General features: G+C 43.9%; 1 protein-coding gene across 1 annotated transcript in view; it reads left to right on the top strand.

Moving 5' to 3' along the window:
• The window catches only part of PLCXD2 (phosphatidylinositol specific phospholipase C X domain containing 2), a 56,703-nt gene extending 29,577 nt beyond the window's left edge, over positions 1–27,126 (top strand). Inside the window, exons 2-4 of the mRNA XM_056109273.1 lie at positions 8,210–8,670; positions 14,698–14,939; positions 25,504–27,126. Coding sequence (XP_055965248.1) covers positions 8,210–8,670; positions 14,698–14,939; positions 25,504–25,663 — 863 coding nt within the window. The 3' untranslated portion in view covers positions 25,664–27,126. The remainder of the gene's footprint in view (positions 1–8,209; positions 8,671–14,697; positions 14,940–25,503) is intronic.
• Positions 27,127–27,602: the final 476 nt, after the last annotated feature.

Here is a 27,602-nt window from a genome sequence, read left to right as displayed (position 1 = left end):
CTACTAAGACATGGGTAAGGCATCCACTAAGTTATTATTTGAATATTTGAAAAGTATTAGAAATTTTCTGTCTTTAAACCAAGAATGTGCTCCCCAGAACTCAGGCCATTTTGGGGGAGAAAGGTGATCTTACTTATATGATAGTGGTCAGACATCAAGCCTGGAACTTATAAAATTGCCCAAGACATTCTCGAATTTTTCTTTCTCAACTTCGACCCTAGAGAGATCTGACCTATAACCCTGGGTTAGGCTCTTGAATGTTGGCATTTTTCCAAAGCCCCCCTAGGGCATTCTGGTGTGCATTATCACTTGAAAATACAATCTATTTCCACACATATAACCCAGAATTTGCATACATAAAAAGAAGAGCATTTATAATATGTGTTGATTATAGAAGGACAAAAATAGGAATTATGTAAATGAAAGGATTACGGAGAAATTAATTTTCAAAACTTGAAGGAAAATTGTCTCACTTGTATTACATCCTCGGGCCCTTGCACTGAACTGTCAGCCCAATTGACAAGTGGGGACTCGAGACCTCCTGAACATCACTTCCTTGGGAGCTCCCCCAGCCCCTAAAATTCAAATGAAAATTCCTCACATTTGTTAGTTTTAATTTAGGTGTGATATCAAGTTCATGGAGTGCAGAACTTTTAGAAGTTTGCATGCCCATAAATTTCTGCTCTATATGGATTAAGTATCATTGTGTCACTGTCATCCTGTTGTTCATCGATTTGCTCGAGAGGGTGCCAGTAACGTCTCCATTCATGCCAGCCCTGAGATTTTAGCAGCCTCTCCTTACTCATTCTTCTCAATGGATTAAGATGACAGCAAACCCCATTGCCTGGGAAATACTGAAAATAGTCATCTAATACTTGATGCCAGTTTTTTCCTCAAATCCAACTGGGTACTGCAGATGCAGAAAAGATAAGCCTTTACTTCACAAATATTTGATATATGGAGTTTCATTAGTGACCCTTCATCCCTCTGGCTTGTAACTAATGTGAATGGCTAATAATAAAATATAATATCACTAACATGTGGTATTTAGTGTAACTGAATGAAGAAATGCAATGGTTTAAAGAGAGGATGTGTACATCACCATTGGCCCCAGAGTCTAGGGAGGAGAAGGAAAGAAATAGAGTGAAGAGGAAAAGGAGAAGAAGTAGATGAGAAACATAGGAACTGGGGTCAAAGGATTTTCAGGTACATCTGTGGTGTTAAGGAATAAAAGAGCTAAATATCCAAGCCACAGGACCAACAACACCGAAATCACCAGACCCAAAACTTTAATCACCAAACATAAAAGTTGACTGTCAAGATGGCAGGCTGAGGCTGGGGATGTAGGAGGCGGGGTGAGGGTAGGGGAATAGGAGAGAGGACCCAGAAACACTGGTGGAGGCAAGTTGACACTGGTGGTGGGGGATCATTGTCACTGTAGCACTGTCCTCCTGTTGTTCATCGATTTGCTCCAGCAGGCACCAGCAATGTCTCCATTGTGAGACTTGTTACTGTTTTTGGCATATTGAGTATGCCATGGCGAGTTTGCCAGACTCTGCTGTGCCGGTGGGATACTTTCGGTAGCTTGCGGTGCTCTCCAAGAGGGCTGGAGAGAAACCCTGGTTGGCCGTGTGCAAGGCAAACGCCCTACCCACTGTGCTATTGCTCCTGCTGGTGGGGGATCAGTGGTGGAAAAATTGTACAGCAAAAACCCAACTAAGAGTAACTTTGTAATTCACAATGCTTTAACAAAATAAAATTTGGGGGAAATAATAATAATAAGGATTCACAGCAATAGTACTGTGGGTAGAGTACTTGCTTTGCATGTGACTGACCTGGTTTTGATCCTCAGCTTCCCATATGGTCCCCCCACTTTTCACCAGGAGTAATTCCTGAGTGCAGAGCCAGGAGTATTCCTTAAGCATCACTGGGTGTGGCCCTAAGATAAAATAACTATAATAACAATAATAGTTGTTCAACACTCTGTGTAAGCACTGCTTTGAGAATTTTGTTTACATTATAATTCTCACCACTTTTTTTTTATAATAATAGGCATTATTGGGCAGATAAAGGGCACAAATTGCCTGGTATGGATTATAAATACCAGGGAGATAATGTTGACAGTGTTGGGATGAAAAATATTTCACCGAACCTAGCAGCAACTGAAAGTCAAGTCTAGGAAAAGGCTGCCTGTCAATGTTTCTGCTACTCTAACAGAGACACTGGCTATGTGTAGAGGCCTGAAGAGAGATGAGTTTGAAATAACGTGTTGGACCTGCACTGAGGCATCCTGGACCACAGTGCTCAGAGTTTGAACCTGATTTGAGAGGGATGAGGTAACAAGGGAGAGACATGATCAGCATGTATCTTGAGGTGATTTAACTTTGGTGTAGAAAATACTGGAGAGAAGCTAGTGTGAAAGAACGTGGGGTTCGTTGACCCCAATTATGACAGGAAAGGGAAGGTGATTGAGGAAATGAAGAATTAAGGGGAAAGGCATATTAAATTTGGTGCATATTGCTGCATAAAATAAGTGGTGGGATGAAGAGACTGAAGAAGAGAGAAGAATTAAGGTCTAATCCAAAATTTCCGTCAGAATGAAGTATTGGCAGAAAATGAGCAGCGGCACTCTGTGAAGGAAGAGGGGTAACTGGAGAAAGGCTCTACAAGTCTATCACCTGTGTGAGCAAATCAGCAGAAAGAACAAGATACAAGATCACAGCGGGACATTGGAAATATATATTTGGAACTCACCTGAGTCTGGCTTAGAAACAAAGTTTTGGGTATCACATAATGATGTTGATGGTAAACTTGGGTAGTGGAGGAAATCTCTGAAGGTTGGAAGAGAAAGTAAAAAGAACATATCCTTGGGAAACAATGAAGCTTGGAGACATGAAGTCAAGCAAAGGAGATGTGTGAGCAAAGGAATGAGCAAAGGAATGGTAATGAAAGGATCACAGCACTTAGAATTGTGCATTATGAAATGCAAGGGAATGGAAGGTTCCAGAAAAGAGCTGACATTTAAAAAAAAAAAGTCTCAGCAAGCACAGAAGATTCACTGGGAGTCACTGACTCAGATTATAATGATCAAGAGTCGGCCAGGTGGGAAGAAGGGTGCAGGTCAAAAGGAGACAAAGGTAGAAGACTGGCTGGTGCTTTCAAGAATTTGAAAGCAAGGAAGAAAGAGGAAACTTGAAGAGGTAAAACTTATAAGGGAAAGTGCTTTGTTTTGTTCTTAGGATAAAAGGAACCGTTTCAATCTATTCTATATAGAGATAAAGAAGCCTTGAGATGAATGCATAGGTATGTCCTGGCAGGCCTAGTAAAATATTTTACATGAGAGCAATCAGGCATAATGAGGTTCTCAATTATTGGATAACCTCAACATAAAGCAAAATCCATGAAAGTGCTACCTCTAACAACTCCCGTGCAACTTATTAGAGAATAAGGCAAAGACAAAAAAAACTGGGGGGAGTGGATTCCTCCTTGTCTGAGACAAAGGATAAATTCAACACAGACATCAAAGGTAGGAAGAAAGGAATCCTCATTTTAGATAGTCTTTCTATACAGAAGCTACACTGTAATGCCATTTACTTGAAATTTACATAATGCTTAATGTCCCTTAATAACTTTTAAAATGAAAAGTAAAACCATTTTCATCGCTGTAGGGAGAAGAGAAATGTTGATCATGAGTTTGGGGTATAAAATATCCAGACTTTTATTTTACAAATATAATTTTCAGATTGAATAACTTGTAAAACTACGTAGGAGAAAGGAAGGTGTTTTTATCCTGTTGTATTTAAAAATAAAAATAATTCGATGCACTTAAGCTTTCTGGGGGCGGGGGTAATAATTAGACATAGAGAGATGCTGGTAGTGGTTAATGAGTAGTATTTGACTTGCACTGCTATCGGCTTATGTTGGGCAGCATCTTTAAAATGTTCAACTCACAATCTGCTCCATTTTCTTGTTCTTTCCTGTCAAAAAGAAGGAGGGAGGCAGTGCTGGGCAGAAGATGTCAGAAAGAAAATAGGGTAATGAAAAAAGGGAGCAAAGATTTCAAGAGACTATTTACAGAGAATGTGAATGTCGCCCCTCTTCTGTGGGTTGGACTGTGTCCTCTCGTATTCAGAAGTGGTCCCTGAGGCCGCATCACTGCCACGTTGCTGCACAGTTGTCAGACACAAAGAAAAAGGGTTGGAGGTTGTTAGCACATCTCCCTCCGAAGAGGAAACGGCTCCTCCATACCACAAGCAAGTGCCAGAGGGAGTTTGTCTTTCCTCCATGCTTGGGTAGTCGCTCTTTCCTAATACCTAGGGAAGAATTAAGAGTGTGAGCCTCGAACTATATTACATACTCAATCCTGAACAGCTGGGTCGCTAATACAATCTAAAAAGAAAAGATATCTGATTGTTCACCATCTATATGGAGTATATTCACAATAAATCTCTCAAGGAAGAGGTATGAAAGGTTCCTATGTCTGTACAACTACAGGAAGAACATTAGGCAAGTGTCCAGCGAGACTCATTAACAGAGACAAACAATACGCAAAATCCCCAGGGACTTGCTCCACATTTCTATTAGTAATAACAATTAATTTCACCTGAAAAATGCTAGTAATTTTCTCACTTGCAAAATTCACTTTGCTTAAGGACACACTTTTTCTTAATGGTCTGAAGATCTTTTGTGATCTAGAGTTCATATGCAATAGTTTGTCATACTTTTTTTTCTTTGCTCTACTTCTGATAAGAAAATAGTAAAACAGATTCAAATGACTTTCTTTTATTAGTAAGGTACCATGATTTACATGATTTAAAGTTACATATGGTTGAGTTTCAGGCATAGAATGTTCCAGTACCAATCACATCACCAGTATCAACTTCCCTTCAATTTTCTCCAGTTTCCCTGACATCCCCCAGCCTTCCTCCTTGAGAGGCACGTTTTTAAATTTGGTTGTTGTAGTCTGGATCCCGTGTTCTCGGTATTATGAGACTGTGGTTTAAATAGATAACTCTGACACCCCTCGACACCCCTCTGTGCCACCAATGTGCACCTGAGGGCCTTGACACCTGCGCCCTGTTATTTCCCATCTACCTCTTATTTCCCCCACTTCAGTTTCTTTTCTTCCCTGTTCTCCTTCCTATACTCAGGGGTCAAAGGTGATCTAGGTATTTCCCCTTTACAACATTGCATTCCCTCATCCAATCATTCTGTCTACCACAGAGAGATGAAATCATCGTGTGTTTGTCCTTCTTCTGACTTACTTCACATAGCATGATAGCCACCAGTTCCATCCAAATTGCACTTAATTGCATTATTTAACTATTTATTGCAGTTGTATAGTATTCCAATGCTTGAGTGAGCACGCATGCACGCACACACACACACACACACACACACACACACACACACCTTCATATTCATAACCCACCCTTCGTATTCATAATCCAGTTATCTGACTTGGACACATTGGTTGATTCTATGTCCTAGTTATTGCGTTAAGGCTGCAATGGATAATAATGTTGTACAAATGTCCTTTTGAATGAATGTTTTTGTGTCCTGGTGGTAGATACCTGGAAGTGGAATTGCTGAGTGATATAGCAGCTTCACTCTTACTTTACTTAGAAATCTCCGTACTGTTTTTTATAAGGGATAAGCCAAGACAACATTCCTGCCAACAGTGGATGAGAGTTCCTTTTTCACCACCTTCCTGCCAACAAAGATTGTTCCCATTTTTTTTGTATGTTCCATTTTCACTGGTGTGAAATAGCTCATTGCCAGAATGACTAAGTTTTAAGAAGATTCAAATGATAAGATGACCAAGTGTTAGCAAATCCTATGCTACATATGAAATACCTACTAGTATGAATAAGAATTTTAATTCTAATCTGGATGGTTGTGGTTAAGAACAAGAATAGTAATTATTATCAAAAGGGTGTTTTTCCCTTGGATTTTGCTTGCAAAGTTCAGCCACCTCTACAGCATCCCCAGTCTCAGGGCTAACCACATAATAATGGCTACTAGCAGATTGACACCAATAATAATTGCAGGATATTTGTTAAAGATAATTTACATCTTGGTGATGGAGAGGGTATAGAGTGGATATGGCACTTGGCTTGCATGCAACTGATGTAAGTTTGATCCCTGGCATTCCATGGTCCCCTGAGCACTACCACAAATGATCTCAGAGCACAGAGCTGGGAATTAGCCCTATTTCACAGTCAAGGATGCCCCCCCCCATAAAATAAGCCTCAAAATGATAGTTTTTATCTTCAATTACTATTGAAATATTTTCTCGTATTTGTTAGAAAAGAATATCTAATTCCCTTAGTATATGTCTCTGTCATGTATTGTTAGAAATGTGTCTATTGTGGTAACTTAGAATTTATAAAAATAAAATCAACTCAGTATCCAGGAAGATACCTATCGTCTTGTGCTTTAAACCAGGGGAGCAAAACATGTAGTTCATTATTTTGTTGTCTTGTTTTGTTTTGGGCTGGAGCGATAGCACAGTGGTAGGGTATTTGCCTTGCATGCAGCTGGCCCGGCTGAGCCGGGTTCGATTCCTCTGCCCCTCTTGGAGAGCCCAGCAAGCTACAGAGAGTATCTCGCCCGCACAACAAAGCGGGCAAGCTACCCGTAACATATTCAATATGCCAAACACAGTAACAAGAAGTCTCACAATGGAGATGTTACTGGACCCGCTTGAGCAAATCAATGAACAACAGGAGGACAGTGCTACAATGCTTGTTTTGTCTTGTTTTGGGACCACACTCAGCAATGCTCATGGGTTCCTCCTGCCTCTGCACTCAGGAATTACTCCTAGCAATGCTCAGGGAAACGTGGAATGCTGGAAATCAAACCCAGTTTGGCTGCTTGCTAAGCAGGAACCTGATCTGCTTCTCCTTGTGTGGTTCACTAATGTTAAGTTTGATTCATGTGGCGGTAAAGGATCATTAAGAGATCAAAATCTGTATAGAGTTCTTAAAATTGTTTATTTGATATATCAAGAAATCATTCTTCCTGACTCAGGTTTATTAGAATAATAAAGTAATATATATGATCGTGTATATATATAAAAAGGTAAAGGTAAAGGCCCTCCCGTTGTTTGTCGATTTGCTCGAGTGGGCCCAGTAACGTCTCCATTGGAGACTTTGTTGTTACTGTGTTTGGCATATCGAATACGTCACGGGAAGCTTGCCAGGCTCTGCCGTGCGGGCGAGATCCTCTCGGTAGCTTGCCAGGCTCTCCGAGAGGGGCGGAGGGATCGAACTCGGGTCGGCCGTGTTGGCTGCGTGCAAGGCAAACGCCCTACCGCTGTGCTATCGCTCCAGCCCAGGAGTTCTGGGCTGTAGTGCGCTATGCCGACCGGGTGTCCGCACTAATTTCGGCATCAATATGGTGACCCTCCGGGAGCGGAGGACCACCAGGTTTGCCTAAGGAGGGGTGAACCGGCCCAGGTCAGAAACAGAGCAGGTATATATATAAAGGCATTGAAAAGTGTCTTTCTCTTTTGGGATTTAAATGCCTGTTATGGAATTTTTACATCAATACAGGTTTTCGATCATTTTTGGTTCATTGAATAAAGTGCATATGCGGGGAAGGGGACAGAGAGAGAGGACAGCTGGGAAGGTGTTTGCCTTGCATGTGGCAGATACTGGTTCAATCCCTGGCATGACATATGGTCTTCTAAGCCCCTCCAGGAGTGATCTTGGAGCACAGAATCAGGTAAAACAAAATAAAGTAAGGTAGATATGTCACCATAAGCCTTCTTCTTTCAGGGATACTTGATCAACTTCCAGGGTTTGTTTCTTTTCAATGTTGTTTGGGTTGGTGTTTTTTGGTTTTTGGTTTTTGGTTTCAGACATTAGAGTATATTTCCTCAGAATAGCTTTTCTGAAATGAAATTACTATATCAAATGGTATGAATATTTTAAAACTCCTCTTTCCAAACTAATGCTAAGTAGCTTTCAAAACAGGTCTTTATTAATTTACCTTATACTAGCAATATATGAGAATTATAGCTGGATCCCAAGCTAAACAACTGCTAATAAGACCATATTACTTTTATTTGTGTTTATTTCGGCTTGAAAGCTTTTTGCAAGTATTCACTTAAAGATAATGTGTTTATTTGACTATCAACTTTTTGTTTTCTTTTGTTTTCAGTTCCAGTCTCACCTGCTTTCTTCACCTTTATTGTTTTATCCAGGCTCTCACGATTCATTTAGCTACTGGGTAGATGAGAAGTCCCCAGTGGGACCTGACCAAACCCCAGCCATCAAACGCCTCGCCAGGATCTCTTTGGTGAAGAAGCTAATGAAGAAATGGTCTGTTACCCAGAACCTGACATTCCGGGAGCAACTCGAGGCTGGGATCCGCTACTTTGACCTGCGCGTGTCTTCCAAACCAGGGGACGATGACCAGGAAATCTACTTCATCCATGGGCTTTTTGGCATCAAGGTCTGGGATGGACTGATGGAGATTGACTCCTTTCTTACACAGCACCCCCAAGAGATTATCTTCCTAGATTTCAACCACTTCTATGCCATGGATGAGGCGCATCACAAATGCCTGGTTCTGCGGATCCAGGAGGCCTTTGGAAACAAGCTGTGTTCTGCCTGCAGCGTGGAGAGTATGACGCTGCAAACCCTGTGGGAGAGGCACCACCAGGTAGGCCAATGCAGGACAAGCTTTCAAGGGCAAGAACCAAAGTCCCTGCTTTTTATTCTCTGGCCCTTGGCCCACTCCAGGAAGTACTGGGAACCTACAAAGCAGAGAGTGTTTGGAACAGTAAACTTATACTCATTGGTTCCCGGTCTCTAAGATAGCTTTAAGAGAAACTATGAACTCTATTGAACTGGGATTGACACATGCCAAATATTTACAACTTGCTTGGAAATTTGCCAAAAATTTAAATGACGTGTGTGTGTGTGTGTGTGTGTGTGTGTGTGTGTGTGGCGATTAAATCCAGGGCCTCACACATGCGAGGCAAGTGCTCTACCTCTGACTCACACGCCATGCCACAAGCACTTTTTAAATAGCTTGGTCAGAACCAGCCCAAGGCAAAATAATGAAGCAGAACCAGTAGTTCCGGAGTGACAAGAGCCAGGATTCAATCATCTTTGTTGGACCCTGCCTAGCTCCCCATTTTCTGCTCCTCTTCCAGGGCTGGTGAAAATTTGGGGGGATTTTCACAACTTGTATCTTAGATTATGCTAATTAAAGTTCCTTGTTTGTGTCAAAGGATTAGCAAAATAAGAAGAGTCAGGGCTTTCCACAGGCAACGAAAGTGCTCTCCTGCTGAAGTACATCCTGACACAAGAAAGTGAATCTAGGTTCAATCTGAGCAAAGCTGAAGTTTATATAGACATGTTTGCTTTAAATCTGATTTTATGATTTTGTACACAGAGAGTACTGTGGGTGGATTGCCATATCGCATACTAAATTGTTTAGAAATATGCAGGAGTAGCAACATCTTTAGGAATGATAATGAGTCTGGGGGATGATTTTCTCGCCGCCTATCTAGATAGTGATGATCCATCTTTGTGTTTAAGTTTGGGCCAATCTGTCACACAATTACAAGTATGCTTAAAATTATGAAGAGATTAGAGAAAAAGGCAGCATGTTAACCATTTGGATTCTAGGATCTCTGTGTTCCTCTTCCTTTGTTAATATTTCCTGCCACTTTTCTGCTTAAAGGCTTAAAGACATCCAGGGCTGCAGTGATAGCTGAACAGGTAAGGCATGCCTTGCAGGCAGCTGATCCAGGTTAGATCCTTGGCATCCTATATCGCCTTGAGCACCACCATGAATGGTCTTTGGGAGGAATCAGGAGTAAGCCCTGAGTACAGCTGGGTGTGCTTCCCCCCCGCACCTCGACCCCCTCCCCACCGCAACCACCCTTTCTCCTCAAGCTAAAGACATCCAGAGTCCTCCAGAGTCATCGTTTCATCAGCCAGTTCCCTCCTGCCTGAACTATTCCCTCCTTCCCTCTACTGGCCATTAAAACTTTATGTAACGGGCGGCCTTGCATGCAATCCCCTGAATACTTTTTTATCAAAATGTAATAGCAAGTAGAGTACAACAATTCGACCAAATTTTATTTATTCAACATGCATTTATTTCACTCACAGTGCACAGGTATATTCTGCATTTGTGATCAACTAAGATTTATAGATTTCATCGATAGCTTGGCAGAATTTAGAATCATTTTTTAATTTTTTTTATGTTAGAGAGGCTGGAGGAAGTCTTTTTGTTGTTTTTTGGGGGTGAGGGAGGCAGAGTCACACCCAGCAGTGTTCAGGGTTTACTCTTGGCTCTTGACTCAAGAATCACAGCTGGGGCTGGAGCAATGATACAGCGGTTAGGGCGTTTGCCTTGCATGTGGCCAACCTGGGTTCGATTCCCAGCATCCCAATATGGTCCCCCGAACACTGCCAGGACTAATTACTGAGTGCAAGGCCAGGAGTAACTCCTGAGCATCTCCGGATGTGACCCAAAAAGAAAAAAAAAATCACAGCTGGCTGTGCTCAGGGAACCATAAGTGATGCTGGGAATTGAACTAACGCCAACTACCTGCAAGCGTTTTACTCACTGTCTTATCTATTGGGCCCCCAAAATAACCCTGACCAGCCAGGTATTTCAGTGCACAGTCTCTTGGTTTTGTTTTAGAGCCGTATGCTACAGTGTTCAGGGATCCTTTAGGGTACCAGGGAATTGAAGTCAGGTCAGGTGAGGGCAAGGCAAATGCTTTAGCCACTGTCGTATCTCTCTGGCCAGAGCTGGAAGAACTTTAATGTTTGTGCAACTTTAATGTTTGTGCAAATTTAATGTTTGTGCTGTTCTGTGCTGTACAGGAGCTCATGCAAACTGCCAGTTCTAATCACCCTGGGCAGACACACCCCAACAGTGTGGTCTTGTCTTGTTGCAAAGGAAGATAGAACATTATTTCCGCATTTTGAATGTTCCTGAGGCAGATAAAATTGAGGGTTCCATTAATATGCTAAAAAGAGTATTTAGAATCTTAATGAAAAGGTGAGACTATGGAACTCTAGCAAAACAACTCAATATACAGTGGCAAGAAAAATGTTTCATATGCACTGAATGAAAAAAGGAAGCTTATAACTGACTAATCAATTGAAAAGGTACATGGGACTTTTTAGTCAAGGACCCATCAGAAAAAGATCAATGAAACAGTTCAGGGAATAATCTTTTGTTTTGTTTTGGGGCCACACCTGGTGGTGTTCAGGGCTTTCTCCTGGCTCTGTGCTAAGGAATCACCCCTGAGGATGCTCGCCCCCAACCAGTGCCATGCAATGCCAGGAATCAAACCCGGGTCAGTTGTGTGCCAGTCAATGCAAGCACCTTCCCAAGCTCTAATCTTTCTGGCTATGGTAGCACTGTCCTCCTGTTGTTCATTGATTTCCTCGAGCGGGCACCAGTAACATCTCCATTGTGAGACTTGTTGTTACTGTTTTTGGCATATCAAATATGCCACGGGTAGCTTGCCAGGCTCTGCCGTGTGGGAGGGATACTCTCATCAGCTTGCCGGGGCTCTCTGAGAGGAACAGAGGAATTGAACCTGGGTCGGCCACATGCAAGGCAAACGCCCTACCCGCTGTGCTATCACTCCAGCTCCTTTCCAGCTATTAAGGAAAAAATGTTTTAAGAGATTCGATTTTGGTTTGGGGGGTAGGAAGCGAGGGACACGCCCAGCAGTGCTGTGGGCTGCTTCCGGATTGGTGCATGCTCAGGGGACCATGAGAGCAGGGGTCTGAACCCGCCACCTCCCACAGACAGAGCTGGTGCTCAGCCCTTCCACTCTCCCTCCGGCCGGAGAAATGCGATTCCTAATCTGTATTTCCAGGGAAAGGTTGAATGTATTTTCTCTGAGAAAAATTATGCCAAGCAGCGTATGCTAAACACAGGCCTTGAGCAAGAATTCCTGCCCCTTGGATTCTGCAGGGTGAGAGTTGGTTCACTTGAGGAACCTCTTCTGTCAGAATGCTCAAGAGGAGAGTGCAGTTGCCTTGAGACCATGCTTTGCGTGGGGGAGGATCGGGTTGGCTCTTTGGCACCACAGAGAGCCACCCCTGAGCACTGAGCCAAGACTGGCCCCTGAGCCCTGTGTGACTGCCACCTCCCACCCCAAAGAAGAAGGCTCTTGAGGTGAAGCATAAATCCCCTATTGTACAGTTTATACATTTGCAGGTTCCCCAAGGCAGATAAACTTTCTTCTCATCCCCTGATAGGTGACCCGTGGCCAGGCAGCGTAGGAAGTGGCCCCACAAGCCCTGTGAAAGGATCGCAGTGCCTGATGTGCACCCCCCCACACACCCACACCCACATACATACATCCACACCATTCCCACCCCTAATTCCTCATACAGTTTATTCCCAAGGTTGTCCTCCTCATTTCTGGATACTGGAGTCCCAGCTTCCCAAACTGGCCGACGATACCACCACCGCCTGCAGGAAATCCTTCCCGATCTCCCAGGCTATCTGCTTACTGTGAGCCTGTGATTAACCTCATTCACACACGTGTTTGCTCCAGACACCATTAGCCCCCAGATATTCCTCAAAACCATTAAAAACAAGAACAGTGATTAGCCTAGTCAGCCTATGCTATAGGTTACACCTGTGGGCTCTGCCTCCGGGTTCAAGTGAGTAAGTCAGGCACCCCAGTCATGAGCTAAGTGTACTCCGGCAGCCAGACTCATCCACACAGCCCAGCCCTCTGAGTCTGCTGCCTGGAGGATGCTGCACTCTGACCAGTCGTCCGGGAATGGCCGTCCAGGGGATGTCAAGCATGCATGGTGGACATTCCTCGGGGAAGAGATCACTGGGAATAGTCCCCGGTGCCCCAGACCCATGCTGCAGAGCTCTGAATTGGGACAATCAAAATAGCAATTCCCAGTCCCTCAGCTGCCTCTGAAAAACTAATTAATGCTGTGGAGGCCTTGCTAATTATATTCAAACGCACCCCATCATCCGGAGAGGTCCTACAGGAGGCCCACTGTCTCCTCAGTGTCTTCCCTTCCTCAAGTAGAGCACTCCCTCCCCCGCCTCCCGAAGAGAGCAATTTCCTTCAGGGTCAGAGGCACCCTGGAAGGCCTGCCTAGTCCCAATTATTATTATTTTTTTTTCTTTTTTGGGTCACACCCAGCAATGCACAAGTGTTACTCCTGGCTCTGCCCTTAGAAATTACTCCTGGTGGTGCTCAGGGGACCATATGGGATGCTGGGAATGGAACCCGGGTTGGCTGCGTGCAAGGCAAATGCCCTACCTGCTGTGCTATCGATCTAGCCTCCTAGTCCCAATTAGTTCCGTGATTTGAGCTCAAAGCCTATGAGCAGAGGAGTCATCGCTGCTGGAGACCATGGACCTCAGGCTTCTCCCCCTGGGACCCAAAGGTTCCCAGCAGAAGTGGGGAACAGGAGAAATGGTAGAAATCTGTGCAGTGTAGATGGACAAAGAAGCAACTTCTTTGTTCTCACTAACCTTTCACTACAAAATCCTTTACCCAGTGTCTGTGAGTGTCAGAGTCACCGCAGCAGTGTTGCTTCTGCCTCGGATTTTGTCACCATAGAAGTCACAGATATTTTCAGTTCACAATTCAGTTACTGCAGGTATCTCGATATGGTATTCATACTCATCAAAGCTGAAAAATGCGGAACTTAGATTTACATAAAAATACTTTCTTGGATACAATATGATTATACATATGATGATGAATTTAGTATATTCAAGATTTCTACTTCACGGTTCTACTTCACTGGTTTTTTTTTTTTCTTTTGTAATCCTGCTTTATTTCATTCATTTACTTAAAATATCTAAGAAAGGGTTCAGGATTTTTTTTTCATACTTTCAAAGGTATTCATAACAACAACAGCAATTAAGGGCTTGAGCGATAGCACAGCGGTAGGGCATTTGCCTTGCACGCAGCCAACATGGCCGACCCGAGTTCGATTCCTCCGCCCCTCTCGGAGAGCCCGGCAAGCTACCGGGAGTATCTCACACGCACGGCAGAGCCTGGCAAGCTCCCTGTGATGTATTCAATAAGCCAAACACAGTAACAACAAAGTCTCCAATGGAGACATTACTGGGCCCGCTCGAGCAAATCGATGATCAACAGGAGGGCCTTTACCTTTACCTTTACCTTTACCTTTCCAAAGCAGGCATGTGGCAAGTACTTTCACCTTTGCATATTGTTTTTCTAAAGTCAGAAAAATAAAATGTCAAGAGAAGGGAATATCTCCAAGAGCTCATGCCCAGCATTCAGGAGGCCTGGTTTTGATTCTGGCACTGCATGCTCTCCTGAGTACCACCAGGAGCAACCTTATGAGCACCGAGCTGGGAGTAGCCCTCCAGCGCTGCTGGGTGTGACTCCAAACATACACACACATATATACATATATATGAAATTCTTTTTTTTCTTTTTGAGTCACACCTGGCGATGCACAGGGGTTACTCCTGGCTCTGCACTCAGGAATTACTCCTGGCAGTGCTCAGGGTACAGATGGGATGCTGGGAATCGAACCCAGGTAGGCCATGTGCAAGGCAAATGCTCTACGCGCTGTGCTATCACTCCAGCCCTACATGAAATTCTTGAATTGTACGTATGTTTGTTTTGTCCTAAAAATCCATTTAAATACAGCTTTCACATGAATTACTCTTCTTTTCCTTCGAACATTTCAGGTTCTTATTTTCTATCACTGTCCCTTCTACAAACAATACCCCTTCCTGTGGTCAGGAAAGAAGATTCCAGCACCCTGGGCAAATACCACCAGTGTGAACAAACTAATCCTCTTCCTGGAGACCACGCTGAGTGAGCGAGCCCCCACCGGCTCCTTCCACGTCTCTCAAGCAATTCTCACCCCCAGGGCAAAGACCATTGCACGAGGTTTGGTTGGTGGCCTCAAGAACACTCTGGTTCATAGGTAAGAATTTAGTTCCATTCTCAAAGTAAGATTTTGCTTTTAAAAAAAATTTTTTTAATATATCTTGATGCTCTTCTAAATTAGCAGCAGTGGAGTCATACAGTATTTTAAGTAACAATATGACAAAAATCCTTATATTTGCAAAAGATGTGCAAGGTTGAATGCACTAATTGCGATGGCCAAAAGGTCTGCACGTAATTTCTTTCTAGCATGCACTACTCTATAAGTCCTCTCTAAATTTTGATGCTTTAGGCTAATATCAGTCTGTCCACTTCTGGCACCATCTGTCCACTTCGAGCACGTGGCCACTGCATGTTCTTCCCAGATCAGAGGAGTTTGTGCACCTTGTATGTAGTATGGCCAGAGACAAACCATGTTCTTGTCCTTGCAACTGTCCTCACTCCTTTAAGAAGCACCAAGTGAGCTGCTGTACTGGGCAGCAGGGATTCTGAGGTACAGTCCTTGAAGCTTGCAAGGTGTCTTTCTCCCTTTTGTAGGAACAATGATTCCCTAACCCCTGTTCAGGATGCCGCTATCCTGTCATAGACCATAGTACTTCAGAGTGGCATCCAAGCTAGCTAAAGGAGCTCCAGAAATGTCTTAGATGATATTCTTTATCCTGGACACCAACATATGATAGCTTATGATAACAAGAAAAAGGTAACATATATATATGTAACAAGAAAAAGGTAACATATATATACATATATATATATATATATATGAATGTATTTGTACATGGATACACATAACTACCATTGTATAAAACTCCAAGCTGAGGAAACTATAGGTTTGAGTAAAAGGGATACTTGCACGGATAACTTTGGTTCTTCCAGAGTTTAGGCACTAGAGATCAGATAGTGAAAGATTCATGAAAATCATGGCCCTTCCCAGCATCACATAGTTTACTGAGCACTGCCAGGATCGAGCCCAGAATACAGAGCCAGGAGTCAGTAGTGGGAGTTCGTGAAGAATGTCCCAATGTGGCTCAAACCCTCTTCCCGCCAAGAAAATCCATGTACCCTTGGGGTTGGAGAGATAGTACAGCGGGTAGGGCATTTGCCTTGCACGTGCCAACCCAGGTTTGATTCCCAGCATCCCATATGCTCCCCTGAGCACCGCCAGGAATAACTCCTGAGTACAGAGCCAGGAGTAACCCCTGTGCATCGCCAGGTGTGACCCAAAAAGCAAAAAAAAAGAAAAGAAAGAAAGAAAAAGAAAATCCATGTACCCTTTCTCTTTGGCTCTGAGTTCAGACAACTCACTTCAAATGACACCAGTTCAACTGGCATGAGTTTGGATATTGAAGGGGCAGGAATCTGGTTCTGAACCAAAACAGAAACCCAATTAACAGTGCTGAATTTGGAGAAGTTCATAAGCAAGTATGAATTTCTGGCTTTTAGAAAGGTCTAGTATCCTGGCCTTTACTTCTTTATATGTTTTCTTTATATGTTCCTGTATCCACACCTCATTTCTTTGGGAAATTTGTAGTGAATATTTTTATTTATTTTTAGAGAACTATCAAGTGTTTGGGAGATAGTTATTTCAAAGATTCAATGTAGTTTCTGCCTTCATCAAACTTAAAAGTCTAGCAAAAATAAATTTATATATGTATATGTATGTATATATATATATATATATACACACACACATATATATATACACGTAAATTTGGGAGCCACAGAATACTGTGGATAGGGTGCTTGCCTTGCACCTGGCTAACCTGGTTTCTATTTCTGGCATCCCCGTATGTTCCCGTGAGCTGCTAGGAATAATTCCTGGTCCCAGAAGCAGGAGTAACCCCTGAGCATTTCCGGGTGTGGCCAAACCCATCCCCCAGAAAAAAAAAGTAAAGCAGTGTAAAAATAACTAAAAATCTGTGCAGGAAACTGCAATAAGGAGAGATATTATTTAAAAACAAGAATCGGTTATATATATATATATATATATATACTATTTTCTGAATCTAAAATACCTTCCTTCAGATGATTTTATTTGATTCTTAAACTAAGCTCGCCTCTGAAAGGGCCCATTGTCTAGAACACATTATTGTCTGTATTTATGATGGGGCTCAGTGAGGTTTAGTGGCCCGGGCCAACTTCACTAATAAGAGACAATAATATGTATCAATTTTGGACTCCTGATTATTGGTCCATTCACCTTCTCCATGTCCACACTGATTTGGATATAAGATATTCCACAGCCCGGGGTTTTCCATTCCTTCAACCTGTAGTTGTCATCCTAACACCCAAATCAAGTCAAATCTTAACTAGTTACAAATGAACCCAGGAATCCGAATGATTTTCTTACTTGTAAATTCCTAGAACGTTAATCTGACTTCAAATGAAGCTTAAGGCGCCCTTCCAGGTAGGACGTACCCCAAAGCAAGGCTTCCTTGCATGCCAGATTCCTGGCTCCCTGGGGGAGAATGCGGCTAACTGCGATCTTAGAAAGACTCTAGGATGCTTCAGGCCTTGTGTGTCACCAGACCCTTACAGAGGGTGTAGTGTGCATTCCAAAACCTCCTTATCAACTGATGGGAGGAAATTCAGCTTTGGTCAGGAGTTTGCTCCCTCAGGGTGCCAGAAAGACAGTGCAGATGAGAAAATGCTTGCCTGGCATGGGGTCTCCCCCGGTTTCATCCCCTGAGCACTGCCGGGAGTGATTCCTGAGCACAGCTGAGTAAGGCCATAAAACAAAACAACCAAAATAAAGTGTTTGTTTCTCGAGACGGTTAGAGAGATGGAAAAGGAGGTAAGGGATCTTGCCTTGCATGTGGCTGCCCCCATTCTGTCCCCAAGCACTTCTAGGAGTGATCCCTGAGCACAGAGCCAGGAGTATGCCCTGAGTACGGCTGGGTGTGGCTCACTACATATACACAAAAAATGTGTTCCTCCAAACCAGAAGGGCATGCTACTGATTATCATTTCCTCCGGACCAGAGAAAGGCATTAGGAAAGAAGGGGTATTCATAGGCCTTCCCCTGAAGTTCTAATACCAGAATATCTAGCTTCACTCTAAAGCTTGAATGGGATGCCAGCAAAGTCGCCCTGGTCACTTTCTATCAGCTCAGCCTAAAAGTGGAAATCAAGGTATATTTTTCTATCAAGGTATATTTTTCTACATTGAGCTGGAGCGATAGTACAGTGGGTGGGGCCTTTGCCTTGTACGTGGCCAACCCGGGTTTGATTCCTCCATCCCTCTCGGAGAGCCCAGCAAGCTACCAAGAGTATCCTGCCCACACGACAGAGCCTGGCAAGCTCCCCATGATGTATTCAATATGCCAAACACAGTAACAACAAGTCTCACGATAGAGACATTATTGGTGCTCTAGATAATATTGGTGCACTAGAGCAAATCGATGAACAACGGGAGGGCAATGCTACAGTCCTATTTTTCTACAGATGTATGACCGGGGTGGAGAAGGTGAAGGATTACAGAAAATAATTCATTCCCAGACCATAGAGATGGTGAAGGCCAGCACTTGTATCACATGAGATTGAAGCAGCTGCACCGCTGAATCCACAGCACTCCTTATGGTCCCTTGAGCACCACCAGGGGTCACACCTGAGTTCACAGTTGGAAAATCACTTCTAAGCACTGCTGGTGAGGCCCAGCCCCCTCCCTCCCAATTCTCCATGCAAAGCTTGGAATAACTATGATTTATTCCCCTTGGTTCATCACCCTACAAAGAATCATGGCAGATCCAGAACTCCTGACTAAATGTCTGGGGTAGTTTTCCACAAAAATATTTATGGCAGATTTTCAGGAAACTTGCTGTTTCACAGAAGTCAAAGGCACACAAGTTTTGCTTGAGTCTGAGGAGAAAGTACCCATGGGATCTTGCAAAGAAGACAAGGGTTGAAAGTTCAGGTCTGAGATTGAAAGCGGACTTGATCCGTCTTAAGGCCTTTGTGTCTGCCCCAAAATTTATAAACTTAAGTGCTGATCCCAGAATGCCGGTATCAGAAATTTGACTATATTTAAATAGAGTCCTTAACAGTACACTTCAATTAAAACAAAACTATCACATGCACCTTATCCAGTCTGACTGGCATCCTTCTAAGAGAATAGCACAGAGAGACACAAAAGGAAGGAGATTAGCACTCACCAGCAGTGCTTAGAAGCGATTTTCCAACTGTGCACTCAGATGCGACCCCTGGTGGTACTCAAGGGATCATGAGGAGCCATGGAAGGATGATCACATGTGAGCTCATCAAGAAGGCGACCACCTACAAGTCAAGGAGAGATGCCCCAGGAGAACCAAATATGCCAACGCTTTGGTTTTCAACTCCCACTTTCAGAACAGAGAGAAAGCGAATTTCTCCTTTTTCAGGCCCCTCCCCCCACCCCCTCCGCCCCCATTGTGTGGTGTTTTGTTATGGTGGTTCTAGCATACTAACATAGTTCTTAACAATACAGCAGCCTTGATAAGTTCTGTGAGGTCTCTAAGCTGTATTTGCCCCAGGGTTCAATCCGAGTATCCCATATGGTCCAAGCCCCACCAGGTGTGATCCCCGAGTGCAGCCAGGAGAAAGCCCTGAACATATCCCTGCATATGGCCCCCCAAAAACAAACAAAAAGGACCCTAGAACATCCCACAACTTTACAAAGAATTCAAGTTTCTTGAGGGATAATTAAACCTTTCTCCAACATTATTTGGTAAAATTTGCTGTTAGTTGATGTCCAAGTAGGAAAGTAAACATTAATTTTAAAGATGTTAATAGAATTAATTTTAATCACTAAATTTATGGTAGGGATAAATTTAAATGATAGGGAAAAAGTCTGGCATTTAAGTAACTGACAATGGGAAATTATTTTTCACGTTTTTACCTGCAAATAAAAAAATTATGGCAAAAAAAGAAAGAAAGAAAGAGAGAGAGAGAGAAAGAAAGAAAGGACGAAAGAAAGAAAGAAAGAAAGAAAGAAAGAAAGAAAGAAAGAAAAGGTGTGCCCTAGACTCACCCCCAAGCATAGGTCACAAAATGGACATTCCAACTCTATCTGGGAAGAAACTCAAGTAGATTCACCTGACCTCTCAGTGAACTGAAAAGCCAAAAGGAACTTTCCAATCTGCTGTTCTTCCATCACCCCCACCCCACTTTATTTAAGCACTGTGATTTACAAGGTTGTTCATAATGATCTGTTACAGGCATCCAGTATTCCAACAACAGTCCCACAAGCACTGTCACCCATTGTCACCATTTTCCCCCTCAACCCTGCCCCCATAACAGGCCCACAAGTTTATTTTTATACTGCGTGTTACCTTTAAATGGCAAACAAAATGATCAAAAATGGTTTCCATAGAAGGAAATTTGTGAAAATCGTTGTATCTCACCAGGGAGACACTGTGTCTTGTATGAGGGTTTACTAAGCTGTTGTTACAAGAGAAGCTTTCTGTGTTCATATTTTCGTTCACTGCGATTGGGTTGGCTTCTGTGTCCAACCCACTGCTCTTAAGTCTGTGGAATTTGGTACCTTTTGGAGCTCCTGTGGCCATATGCTCCAGGTCTCTGCACACGCTGCACATCTGGCTAAATGTCAGGAGTTAGGAAAAGAAAGTGACCCTTTTGGGGCTGGAGCGATAGCACAGCAGGTAGAGTCTTTGCCTTGCACGCAGCCGACCCAGGTTCGATTCCCAGCATCCCATAAGGTCTCCTGAGCAACACCAGGAGTAATTCCTGAGTGCAGAGCCAGGAGTAATCCCTGTGCATCACCAGGTGTGATCCAAAAAGCAAAAAAGAAAGAAAAAAAGAAAGTGACCCTTTCACGATGGTTTCTACAGGTCCTTTTCTTTGTGCGTGACCCCAGCTATTTGATAAAGGTTGACACGTGTAACCTGAGGCTGACACGGAGCTCTTGGTCACCTATGATGACAGGTGCAGACTCTCCCCTCAGTTCCCTGCTTAAGTCTCCTGGATCTCCTGGGTCTCACTGGTATAGGAACCCACTGAAGCGGCCGTCCAGGCCTTGGTTCTCACTTCCCCATCATGACCAGAAGATGGCGCCTGCATTTCATATTTAAACAGTAAAGAGCAGATTGATTTATTTATTTTCCTTCCTTTCCTCTTTTCCATTTCCATTTTTGTGTCATACCATGAGCTGTTTAGGAACTGCACCAGGCTCAGGGATAGCTTCTGGCAGTGCTCAGACCAAAAGGTACTCGGGGGGGGGGGGGGGGGGGGGGGAGGTGGAACCCTGGCCTTCCACGTGCAGTGCACACACCACTCAGCCAGGGTAGCTCACTCTGTGTCCTGAACAGAGATTTTCTAAAAAAGGCTTGGCTGTGTCATGCTTACAACTGCCAAGGCCTTCATGTGGGCCTCTGAGTACTCTTCATTGCTGTCTTCACAGAAGACCCTCTTTGCAGTCCTTTATGTTTAGGCTGCAGTATTTTTGTCACTTAAGCAGCTATCTATTTTAGGAAAGTTTCTTAATTTCCCTGAAATTAAGGTGACACTGGTTATACTCTAACATTTGTTATCCCTTTTCTGTGCAAAAACCTTCCATGGTAGTTAGGAGACATAGTTCAAGGAACAAATGGCCATATTTAATTACATCCCTCTCCAAACCCCTCCCAACCCTGACTAAAATCTATAAGAAATAAGTATTACTGTCCCTGTTTTATAGAGAAAGAGACAAAGGCATAAAGAAATTAAGTTGAATCAAAATAAAATTAGTGGACGTTATTAAGTCTTAAGGAGTTCACTTAAAAGTGAAGTAACCAAGGCTGGGGCAAGATAGGTCGCTAGCCAGATTAGATCCCTGGCATTCCATATGGTCCCCCCAGCACTGCCAGGAGTAATAATACCTGAATGTATAGCCAGGAGTAACTCCTGAGCATTGCTGGGTGTGACCCCAAAGCAAAAACCAAAAAAGTGAAAGTAACCATGTGATAGCACTGTAGCCCTATCCTCCCGTTGTTCATCGATTTGCTTGAGTGGGCCCAGTAACATTGTGAGATTTGCTGTTACTGTGTTTGGCATATCGTATGTATCACGGGTAGCTTTCCAGGCTTTGCTGTGCAGGCAAGATACTCTTGGTAACTTGCTATGCTCTCCAAGAGGGGCAGAGGAATCAAACTCGGATCGTCTGACCCAGTCGCGTGCAAGACAAACGCCCTACCTGCTGTGCTATCACTCCAGCCTAACTAAATGATAGGGATCTAGAAATAGCCAACTATTAATATAATATATAAATAAGTCTATGAGATATATTTTAGGTCATTACGAACTCTATAAAGTTTCACAGAGTGAGAAGAACACTCAGAAGTGGTTATAGTTATCAGCACAAGGAGGACAAAAATATGGCTAAAAGGGTCTAGGAGAAGACCCAGAAGCGGGAGCTATGCTTAAAGAAGGAGGGGCAACTTCCTGGGAGAAAAGAAAAAAAATGATGGCAATCAGGAAGATCGTTATTTGAAAAGGAAGGGGGGGGGGGGTCTATGAATGTAATAAATGTGCTCAGGAACAGCTCCAAGCACTGAACCTGGGCACCACCGGGTTTGCCCTTCCGTCACCACCACCTAAATATATCAGGGCTGAGCAGATAGTACAGGAAATCAAGTACTTGTCGTCTGTGCAGCTGACCCTGGTTCAGTCCCATTTCTCAAGCACTTCCAGGGCTGATTCCTGGCCACAGAACCAGGAAAAACTCCCGGCAACCTAAACCAAATAAGCAAACTGAAAAAGAATAAATATAAGGGAACCAGAGCAATTGTACAGCAGGTAGGGTGTTTGCCTTGCATGTGACGGACCTGGGTTTGATCCCAGACATTCCATATGGACCCCCAAGCAGAGCCAGGAGTAAGCCCTGAGCATCACCACTTGTGGCCAAAATTAGAAAAAGAAGAAATGTAAGGACACAGTTGGGGAAATAACTCAATGGTTCACAATAAAACCGCAGGTCTCAGCACGACTGATAGACTGCAGAAGGTGCATGGGCATTATCAAAAGCGCCAGTGTGGGCCCTATCCACAGAGGCAGACAACTTCACATCTCAAACTGTAGCATTGGGCTGTCCCATCCATTGAGTATTGTCAGAAATGACCCGCAGGATCCACTAAGTACATCTGCCACCCTCCCCACTCCCCCCCCCCAAAAAAAAACTCCCAATGTAAGCCTACCATACAATAAAGGAATTTTACCCCTCAGTAATTACCAGCGATCGATGAAAACAAGCTTTTATTAACACTTGACATAAGAATGTTCGCTGCAGTCTTATATATACCCCCAAGCTAGAAACAGCCATTTATCCAGCAACTGGAAAATGGATAAGGGGTCGGGGATATGGTGCCGCCAGCAGGTCAGTCTGTACCTGTGAGGCGAGTGCATCAGTAACCTGATGGTGCCTTCAGACTTCTAGATACCCCAAAAATTGCTGCTGTGCCTTTGGCCAGACCCCAACAACTTGGGGCCAAGTTTACCAAGAAAGTAAATGGCCAAAAGTTAGGTATGTGGGAGACACACCCACCAACCACCTCTGGCTCAGCTATATAATTGGAAGCATAGCCTCTCTGGTTCCTGATCAAACTGCTTAATGACCATGATCCCAGAGACTTAGAAACAAATCTTGGAACCCAGTGGCTTTTGGCAGAAATGCGTCCGGTCCCCACAGTAGGTTCCCAGCGCCGGGCAACCCCAGGTGAGAATAGGTTTCGTGCGTTGGCCTGTTCCCCCTGGCAGCTCAGTGGCCACCTTCCTCCAGAGGCTGTTGAACAGTCAGGTTTGGGCCCGCAGTGATGAGACATGAGGGGCCTCATGGGATGGGGGTGGTGCTGGCCCTTTCCTACCCCTTAACGAGAACCAAGTCGCCTCCCACAAACTGCCTCTCTGGCTCCTGATCAAGCTGCTTAACTGCCATGATCCCAGAGACTCAGGAACAAATCTCGAAACCCAGCAGGTTTGGGCAGAAATCCCTCCAGATTTAATTGTTAAAATTTCAGGATTCTAAAATCGTGCAGCCACTACTGTGGCCACACAACATTATATGTTATTCATAATCAGCAATAGCAAACATATTGTCTAATCAATTTGTCTTTTCAGCAGATCTGAGTGTTGGGGTAAAATCCCAAATAATAATGGGGGTCTGGGGTCGAAATATTGAATGAAATCAAAATAAAGAGAGAGTAATGTGGAAATCATCTGCCCCACAGGTAGGGAGAGGGTGTGGGACGGGGCACATACTGGGGTTTTTGGTGGTGGAGAATGGGCACTGATGAAGGGACAGGTGTTTCATCATTATATGACTGAAACTTAAACCTGAAAGCTTTGTAACTGTTCTCACGGTGATTCATTAAATAAGTTTATAAAAAGGGGGGGGGGAAAGTAAGGTGGAGTTCATGCCCAATTCTATCAGCCTAATCAATGGCTGACATTTAAAAAAAATGGACAGGTGGTAATATAGTCATCCAATGGAATACTATGTTGTTATAGAAAAGAATAAATGACTGGGGACCAGAGCAATAGTACAGCAGGCGGGGGGTTCGTCTTGCACATGGCTGACCCAGGTTCAATCCCAGGCATCCCATATGGTCTCCCACCCCACCTCTGCACCACCAGAAGAAATTCCTGAGTGCATAGCCAGGAGTAACCCCTGGGCAATACTGGGTGTAACCCAAAAAGACAAATAAATACATTACTGGCCACTCACGAACAGCCTGCCCCTGCATCAGACTCAGTGAGCAGAGTCATCTGGCCCTGCCCACCAGGTGCAAAACCATAGCACAGCCACTAACATGCACTACATCATCCGCCACCCTGACACATATCATATGGAACACACCTCGGCCTTTTATGCTGAACTCGTGCTGGAACAGCATGGCGACCCTCAACCATACTGCACTAATATTTACTCAACCCTAATTTCGATTCCCATCCCCACAGACTTCCAAAGGTAGCAGTGGGATGTCTCCGGAGACCAGAGGAGGAGGAGGAGGGTCAGTGATGTTGCACACCTCCAGACCCGGCATAAGAAACTAAACAATTAGGCTTGAACATGGATCTCACTTGTCTCTGTGTTTCTTTGCTCACTCCTTTCTACTCGCGAGAAACCTGTGTTCTCTCTTGAACCCATGCTTCATTTTCTTTCCCCTCGCATCTTTCTAAATAAGTTTTAATAAAAATGATCTTGCCAAAGGAAAGACAGTCCTAAAATTGCAATAGCACTGTCCTCCCATTGTTCATCGACTTGCTCAAGCGGGAACCAGTAACGTCCCCATTGTGTTGTTACTGTTTTTGGCATATTGAATATGCCATGGGTAGCTTGCCAGGCTCTGTCGTGTATGCGGGATACTCTCAGTAGCTTGCCAGGCTCTCTGAGAGGGACAGGGGAATTGAACCCGGTCAGCCACATGCAAGGCAAACACCCTACCTGCTGTGCTATCACTCCAGCAATGATAAAATAAATGATTGTGTCCCTGAAAAAGATATGAAAGCTTTGATAGACATACTTCTTGGGGAAGGGCTCTTGTGTTTTTATTGACATGGTTTTGTTGCTTGAAGAAAATGTCCTGATTCTCTTTCATGGGGGGTCCTTCTAAACTTGAGTCTGTCTCCTCTGTGTAGGAATCTCCCTGCCATCCTGGATTGGGTGAGAACTCAGAAGCCTGGAGCTATGGGAGTCAACATCATCACGTCTGATTTTGTGGATCTCGTGGACTTTGCCACAACTGTTATTGAGTTGAACGACCTCCTGCAGGAGAATAGAGCTTTGGCTAAATGCTGATTTATTTTTTTTTAACTTCATGTTGAATTTGTTGATCCAGGGTAGAGTTCTGAAGTGTTTCCCATTAGGATGCCCCTGGGCAGTAAATGGAACAGTAAGAAGAGGAGGGCATTTTTTGCTTCCTTACTCACAGGGCCATGTGGATAAAATTACAAGCCTTTAAATTGCATTTTTTTTCCCAAATGAGACTTTTATACAAACATTAAGTCCAAGGGAAGAAAGCATGTTTTGTGTGACAAAGATAAAACTATTCCCAATGGCTCATGGTACTGAATGTAATGTGGAAGGGTCTCCAAGTTCCACTGGGGCCTTAATTGCCCCCTTTGACTCAGATCCCTCATTGGATCCCAGAGGGGTCCAGTGTGTTTGAGCCTAGGAGGAGGCTAAAACATAAAGGTGTTTCTGGTCAAAAGAATGACTCATTGAGGTTCTGTACAGCCACACAGGGTAGACCCAACACCAACCTGGGATTGTGAAGGGGGAAAATATTAAGACCCTGTTCTCTCTAGGATGTTGAGTGTCACTACTTTTTCACTGAGAGATTTAAGACTTATTTATCACCAAGGTATTTCAGCCACAAGCTGTTCTGAGCTTCAGCTGATCACCTGAACTCTTTAGATGAATAATGCCTATTGTCATCAGTATCAGAAATGTGGTTCCCGGTTTTTCAACTTGGATTCCTCTCTATTTCTTTTAGCCCTGTCTTAAAAGAAACAGATGGGAGGTATTTCCAGAATGGGGCTCCACTAGACATAGACATGCATGTTTGTTGCATGCCAGATTTTTCTTATTATTATTTTTATTTGAATCTGTAGCTTTTCCCAAAATGGCTGCCAGGTGAGCACCTGCATCATTTTGGCAAAGTCCTCTGCAGAGTGGGATCTGCATGCCAGATGTTGGAGCTGCATTTTTTTGTTATTGTTGTTGTTGTCTGCTTAGGACTCGGGTCTGTGCTAATGGAAGACGCCTTGTCCGTGACACCATGGAGGCAGACACAGGATGCATGGGCGAGTGCAATGGATTGAAGGAGGAAGCTCCAAGTGGGTTTGGAGCCATTCTGTAACTCCTTGAAAACAAGACTACCTCGGGGATATTTAGGGTGACGCATGTCATCAAGAACTCCCAGTATGGGAACATTTCCAGTTTGTGTCTTGACTGTTCTACTTCCTGCTGGTTGCTTTTGGCCCCTGGCCCCTTGATCACCATTGCATGAGGGTTTTGAATCTCAAGAGGGGATTTTTTTTTTGATTGATAAGAGGTACTTACCTTTAAAGAGCCCTCTTACGGTTTTGTTTCTTATTTATTTATTTGTTGATTTATTTATAGAATAAGTAACTTCAGTGCTTCTTACCTCAAGAGCACTCACAAAGGAGCTTCCAGAACAGCTCCTACCTAGGCCAGAGGCTTCCCTGGCCTTCTTCTTCTTCTTACCAGGACCATGCATCTCAGGACTATGAGTGAACTTCGAATCTGCTGTAGCCCCAACTTTCCCCCAACGTGCAGGGGACAGTGTTTAAGCACGAGTATGATCCAGTTCTGAGAAGTCGCTGTCAATCCATGCATGGGGCAGAAGATGAAATGGGTCATGGAGAACACTTGGTTCTTGAGCCAGACCCTCTACAAGGATGGTGTCAAAAGAAAGAACTCCAGGGGAGAACTAGGCATGGGAGTGTGTGTCACCCAGCTGCACCTCAGAACTGTTTGTCTGCGCATCCCCCAAGGAAATGTGAGCTTCTGCATTCTTCAGGAGGAAAGAGAAACTGGGTGTCCCTGGACAGATGTGTGCATTGAAAAAAATCCTTGGAGTACCTGCCAGCAGCTTTCTGTTCCTCTCCTTCCACCCTCATAGCTGAATTTTGCATATTGTCTGCACTGGTGTGGGAGGACTGGGTAATCCAACATGAACTATGAAGAGCATAAGCACACACATCTCCCACCC

The sequence above is a fragment of the Sorex fumeus genome, unplaced genomic scaffold (genome assembly GCF_029834395.1).
Source record: "Sorex fumeus unplaced genomic scaffold, SorFum_2.1 ptg000265l, whole genome shotgun sequence".
NCBI lineage: Eukaryota > Metazoa > Chordata > Mammalia > Eulipotyphla > Soricidae > Sorex > Sorex fumeus.
This window is presented reverse-complemented; position numbering and strand designations above follow the sequence as displayed.